The 7191-nt window shown below is 28.6% G+C and overlaps 1 protein-coding gene across 1 annotated transcript in view; it reads left to right on the top strand.

The window, feature by feature from the left end:
• The window catches only part of LOC107451670 (rifampicin phosphotransferase), a gene marked incomplete in the record, with an annotated part of 78821 nt that overhangs the window by 22586 nt on the left and 49044 nt on the right, over nt 1-7191 (top strand). Inside the window, 6 exon segments of the mRNA XM_071180556.1 lie at nt 740-781; nt 859-986; nt 1917-1987; nt 2096-2160; nt 3499-3646; nt 5525-5642. Coding sequence (XP_071036657.1) covers nt 740-781; nt 859-986; nt 1917-1987; nt 2096-2160; nt 3499-3646; nt 5525-5642 — 572 coding nt within the window.

The raw sequence follows: 7191 nt of genomic DNA, 5'->3' as shown, positions 1-7191 counted from the left end.
TATGTGTTATACAACAATGGTTATATATATATATATATATATATATATATATATATAAGATCTATTTATCAGCAGATTTTGCTTATAGATGTTTTAATAAGTTTTTCTTTTTTAGTAAATTCTCAGATATTACACAGAAACATATTTTAAAATTTAGTTTTAAAAAATTTAAAAAGAAAAATGTATGATTTTATTTGTAAAAGTGCTCCATAAATTTCTTCAAAATTATGTTCAACAGAAGAGTATACGATTTTTATATTGCTTTGCATGAATGTTATAATACCCAGCCGGGCACCCGGAACCAGCAATAATCCAAATTCCCGGTAAATCTAAATTTTACCGGGAACCGGCGAGTAAAAGACAAAATTTTTAACGGGTAACTGGAACGGGGCCTGTAAAAAATAAAAATTTTGACTGGTATCCGGAACCGGTCGGTAAAAGTATCATTTTTTATCCTGTTCCAACTACCCTGAAAAATTTTAATGCTCAGTCGATCTGTAGTACATATGCAAGCTTAATGATGGATTTTTGTAATAAATTAGGAAATGGCTGTCAAACATGTCTTGAAAAGAACTATAAAATGGTATATATATTGAGTTTTTAAATATTATAATAATATAAACAAATCTATCCAAATTATTATAAAAATTATTACGGTTTATATTTAGAATGAATGAATTTGACCATGTCTCATTTAATAATGATTATAAAAATAACTCGCACTTGTGAATTATTTCAGAAAAGACAGGAATTTGGAAGAAATCACTGCAGCTTGTAACAGGTAGGTCTGTTTAAGAATCTAAGTAAGATCTCTTTTTTTCATTGGTAAAAGATTTTTAACAGTGTTTTATTTCGCAGAGTTTCTGAAACTATTAAAACTACTGATTTTTCTGCACAACTTCGTGGATCTATAGTAGAGAAGTTGAATGGTTACTTTGGAAATAAAGTGAATTCCTTAAAATTTGCTATAAGATCATCAGCTACAGGTAAATTAAAATAAAGAAATTTCTTAATTTCATTCTAAGCGTTTTAGTTCCCAACAATATTTGAAGTATCGAGTTACGGTAGCACTTAATCCTCTATTAACCGACGTACTTTCAAAACATTTAGTTATGAAACACTTATTCTTCTATTTACCGACAATACCTTCAATTATCTAGTTATGGTAGCACTTAACCCTCTAGTATTTACCGATGGTATTTTCAAGTGTCTAGTTACGGTAGCACTAAATCCTCTATTTTTCCCCGGTACTTTCAAGCTTCTAGTTATGTTAGCACATAGCCCTCTATTTACCGACAATACCATCAAGCATGTAGTTATGGTATCAATTACTCCTCTATTTACCGACTTTCAAGTATCTAGTAAAAGTAGCACTTAACCCTTCTATTTAGCGACATTACTTTCAAATATCTAGTTGCTATAGCACTAAACCAGCTATTTCCAGTAATGTACACGTATCTAGTAATGGTAGCACTTAATCCTCTATTACCAACAATGCTTTCAAATATCTAGTGAGAAATTTCTTTTTAATGTTTTTAAATTTTACTTTTAGAAAAATAATTATTTTATTTACTCACCAAGCCTTACGTTTTCCTTTTTTATTTAATTGAACATTTCACATTGATTTATTTTATCACGTTGATTTATTATTTTTATTTTATGCTATATAGAATTTATTTTGCCATTTTTTTGCATTAACTTTCTTAAAAAAAACATTAATTTTTAATTTTTAGAAAAAAATTTTGTGCTATAAAATTTTTTTCTTCTTACTCTTAGATTGAATTTTTAAAATTTTATATTTCTCATTTTATTATTTCAATATTATTATTCAATATTTAATGGAAATCAATTTTCTTGAAAAATGAAAAAATTAAAAAGATATTTTTATAATTTTTCACTCCTTTATACCTTATTAGGTGAGGATACTGAACAAATGTCTGCAGCAGGGCAAATGGAAACATTTTTAGGTGTTTCAGGCATTGACGAGGTACATTTCATTCATTTTCCTTTTACTTCTTTTTTTTGCCGTATTCTCTGTTTCATTTAGGATTGCTTTATAAAAATGTAAGTTTTTTTTTTTTTTTGAATTTTTTAGATTCTGCTGGCTGTGAAAAAATGCTGGGCATCTCAATTCAGCTTCATAGCGACCGAATATAAAAGGTAGAAATTTAAATATATATATTAGAAAAAAAAATTACTAAATAGCTTCTAAATCTCTAGCTTCTTGCAGAAAACTTTCAAGTATTTAGCCATGAAGACATTGAACTTAGTGATATAATAAAGTTCCAAACATTGAGTAATTAAGCTGCCAAATAATTATATTTCTGAATAAATACACAAGATCTTTAGCGTCTTGCCTGCTTAGGAATCCAACTGAATTCGGCACAATTTATTTCGAAAATAACCTTAATTTAAATTTTATGATTGATAAAATTTAAATTTGAATTTTATTATTGGTAAGCAGAGACTCTAACATTACGAATCTCAGCTATTTCTACCTTTTAAAATTTTTAAAAACTTCAAACTATTTTTTTTTTTTTTTTACATTTTTAAATAAGGACAAATTTCACCATATAAACTATACATTTCTTATGTAATGCAAAAGCTGTACAAGAAAATGCAATATATAAATATAATAATTTTTAATATAATAATTTAAATATAATAATTTTTTTCCTAGATCAATATTATAATTACCTGTGTTTTGAACTAAAATCTTTAAAAAATTTCGAATATGCAATGAAATAACGAAAGTATTCGACAGAACAAAGTGGTATATCTGATATATACATTTAAGGGTCCAACTCCGTTTTTTTATTATTAAGTCCTAATTTGCATCCTTATAGAAAAGGGTGTGTTCTCTCGTGGAGAGAATTTTTTCCACTAGTCCTAATATTTTTCAATTTTTTTTTTGTACAAAAAGTAATAATAGTTTGATACATTTATCTCATTACTACTTAGTTTAAAATAAAAATTATGCAATTACACTTTCAATGATTCCTACTTGTATAGCCGTTGAGAAATAATTTTCTCAGTGTAGCAGCAACATTAGCGTTTTGGCATATTAAATCTAGAAGTTTAAAGTTTCAAACGGAAAATTTTTTTGAATTACCGTGACGAATCAATAATTTTAAAAAAAATATGTAGATAAAATCTATTTGTTGGCATATTATGCCTAATAGTTTCGTTTTTAGAAATTTTTTCCAAACTTAATTGTTTCGTTACTATAATTTTGTGCAAACTTTTCAAGCGACCGTACAAGTTGGCAGGTATGCACTTTGAACTGGATTGACTAGGTTCGTCATATTGGTTTCGCCATATTTAAACTACCACATTTTATTTTACCATCTTGGATTTTGAATAAATGATTATTGGCAAGCCCGTCCTTAAGATGTTAACAATTTGTTACAAATGAACCAATTATTAAGTTATTTAAAGTTATTTTTTTGAGTTATTTTCATCAAAGTTACCAATTAAAGTTATTTCTTTATTTTCTAGACGGTATGGCCAGTGTTTCAATTCACCTATGGCTGTCGTCATTCAAGAAATGGTACCATGTGACGTTGCTGGAGTATTATTTACATGTGATCCATTGACAGGAAATCCCACTCTGATGAGCATTACAGCAAATTATGGTCTCGGGGAGGTAAAAGTTATTATAGTAGAGTTATTAAGTACGCATGTTGCATGTAGAGGATGCGCATTTAATTAAACGTGTATTTTATTTAATTATTAAAGAATATACATCACTTGCGTGTGGTTATTTTTGTGAAATATCAGTTTTAAATTCAATAAAAAAATAAAATCTAACAAAGTATATTTTAAAAATATTATATGCTAATACAAGGCTATTATATCTCTCAAAAACTGAGTATTAGCATGATAAAACGTGTTGAAAGAAAGAGGAACCGAATATATATCCAATAGTTAGGGGTTAAGCATATATTGCAAAAATACAGATGGTTGACCATATAATTCGACTATACAAACTGCATGTAAACTATCTTTCTTATAGCGACAAATAATTTAGAATATTTTACGTGGAAAAACAGTTAGCACAATGTGAAAGAGCATGCTTGAAGCTCTTTAAAATCGAATTCTACAAAAATGATAGAGGCTTCCATCATTTTTGTCCATAATGACAATAATAACGATTTTGAAAATAATTTCTTCTCTTTAGCTTTCATAGGAACAATTTTGAAATAATTCTATAAGATTGTAGGGATGCCACGGGCAACTAAAAATATTAGAAGTGGTAGAGTCACAATTCTTTTTTTTTTCAATTTAATTTAATCTACTTAATTTAATTTAATATTCACTCGAAGCTTCCACCATGACTTACATCTAAAAATATTTTAAGACAAAAACTTCTTTTGCAATCACGTTCAATTGCATTCTGTTAAAAATATACTAGAAAAAGTTGTTACTTTTAACATATTTTAATAAAATTTGTTTTATTCAGTTCTCTTTGCTGTTGGAATTTTTGTCCCCTAAGGCATGTCTGGGTTTGTGATATTTATATAAGAATGCTTAGAATAATAATCGTACTAAATCAGGAGAAAGGCTTAAAATTTACTCTGCTAATTTTGGCGCTAATTATTAAAGACCCGGTCAAAAATTTCAAGCAGCAGAGGAAAAAAAGACATTGTTCTCCTTTGTAGTTAAAGCATAGATTTCTAAGACTTAAGCAACTTCACCAACAATAAATAATTACCTACTTTTCGATACCTAATAATACCTCTTATATACTTTGGTTTAAATTATTCATGGTGAGTAAAATATTTTTTTGAATTTCAAAACCAGGAATTATTGAATGAGCTACAAATATTGCAACCACTAAGAAGAAGCTTGAAGCTTTTAAAAGACTAATTTTCCACGATGATCCTGCAAGGGGGGACTTTTTTTTAATAGGGAACGATTATATTGTAATATACCAAGGTTAGTTAATCAAATAATTGAACTTTTTTTTTTGCATTTTTAATGTCTTTATCCAAATATTCAAGGATATATGGATATGCATTCCAAAAATGCATCAAATTGTATGCTTGATTACGATAGATCTGCATTTCTGATTTTTATTTAAGACAACACAGAAGTTAAAGTAAGTTTGTTAAAAATAAATAAATTCTGTTCTATCTCCGATTAAAAGGAAAAAAAAATTTGGTTTCAATTACAGAAATGGATATCAATACGGGATTCAAGTTTAATATACTCTTCTGAATAATATAGTGACCTAGTGTATTTACGTGCTTATACATTAGCTAAAAAATCAAAATTGGGTTAATAATTATTGAGCTCTTGTCACAATTTCACAATATCCGTCATAAGAAAACTGCTGGAGAAGGAAATTAAAATTACCTCACCATGCAACGCACATTTTGTGACAGGTAGCTTTTTTTTAACCCATTTGAAACATATGCATGCAAAAATGACTTAAGGTAATGATTTTAATTTATTAAATTTGATATGAAACAGCTTTTTAAAAATTTTCATCTAAAAAGTGCTTTTTTTATCTCTCTTTTAGTCAGTCGTTTCAGGTACAGAAGAGCCAGATTTGATACAATTAAAAAGAGATGAGCATGATAAGCTTCAGATAAAATCTGTAACTCTTGGAGAGAAAAACAGAAAAATAGTAATGGCTGGTAAGTTTCTAAAAATCAACAAGCTTTTTTTTTAATCAATCTACCTTTTAGAAATAAAGTCAGTAAGAATAAGCTCGTTTCATACGCTGGTGCAATATATAATTTGCTGTGCTTGGAAAATTGACAATAAGACTCTACGAAAATTGACGAAAGCCAAATGGTTCACGCGCAACGAAGACATATAAAGTGATCTAAGAATTGATTGTCTTTACTAACATATAGCTGAATTTTGACTGCTTTTACAAATCCAATTGTGCTGCGCACCTAGTTAAATGATATTTTTCAATTCGGTATGAAACTAGAAGATATCTGAATGCGGCCCACAGCAACCTTCATCTGTAATGACGAATCTTTCTCCGAGTTACCGAACACTAAAAACTTCTCTTATGTGTGCAGTAGCAAAATGCCTCCCATCATCTCCATTTGCATTCAAATGATCACAATATCTGCCACTACAATGTCTGCCACTATAGTACCTGCCACTATAATGCCTGCCACTATAAAGTCTGCAAACGGCTCCCGGTGTCTGATTTCAGGATCAGGGAAAATTGTTTTGCTTTTCATTGTGTCATTTCATAGATCTGAAAGCAAACAGTAGCGTAATTTCGAAGCTCTAAATGGTGCACTATTTTGAGATTTCCTTCGTATCCTGTAATGATAAATAGAAACTGCTAAAGCGCTGATTCTAAATTTGGCAAAATCAGTTCAAAGTGTAGGAGTGGTCATAACATTACAGTTTTATTGTTGACTTTTACCAGTAAAGGTTGTGTACCTCGAAATGATAAAAAAAAGGGCGTGGCAATTCAATATCCAAATAGGATCTTCATTGTGTTATATTATTATATTAAAATTATAAAATGATTTAACCACTAAAAATTAAACCTTTAAATTGAGGTATTGAATGAATTGCTTTCTCGATATTTTCGTATTTTAATCCCTTTCCTATTTTAATATTATATGATTTTTTAGCTCGCTTTGCTTACATGCAGGCAAATTTTGATATTTGTTAGCATGCATGCAATGTGTAGAGAAGCGGCTTCAATTTTTTTCAGCTACGGTACCCTAAATGATCGATTTTCTTTTGGCAAAACCCAAACACTTAATGAATAAAGCAATTGTTATCTAGCAATAGTGAATATATAAATCTAAGGACTATTAATCATTTTAAAAGCATTTAAGGGTTTAAATTATAGCAATTATTTTGAAAATATTTTATAAATTTATAAAGTATGAAATTTTTTCGTCATATCGTTTTATCAACTACTCTTGTTCAAATTTGGGTTTTATGTCAGAAAGTTGATTTTACAGATTTAGAGCGACATCTAGTCTAGTTCATAATTTCATTTTATTGTGTGCATAAACTGAAAATGAACGAGCTGAAATCATGGGTGAAAGCCCTTATATAGCAAGACGGAAAAGAGAAAAACCTGGTACGTAAAACATTTCATTCCAGCATTTTTTTCGAAAAAAATGAAATATCTGTAACTATCAAGATTTCTTTTATAATTCTGGCATATATATAAAACTGCTTCTTTTCCAAGATAAAGTA

Source organism: Parasteatoda tepidariorum, chromosome 5 (assembly GCF_043381705.1).
Source record: "Parasteatoda tepidariorum isolate YZ-2023 chromosome 5, CAS_Ptep_4.0, whole genome shotgun sequence".
NCBI lineage: Eukaryota > Metazoa > Arthropoda > Arachnida > Araneae > Theridiidae > Parasteatoda > Parasteatoda tepidariorum.
The sequence above is the reverse complement of the archived record's forward strand: the minus strand, read 5'-3'. Positions and strand labels throughout refer to the sequence as shown.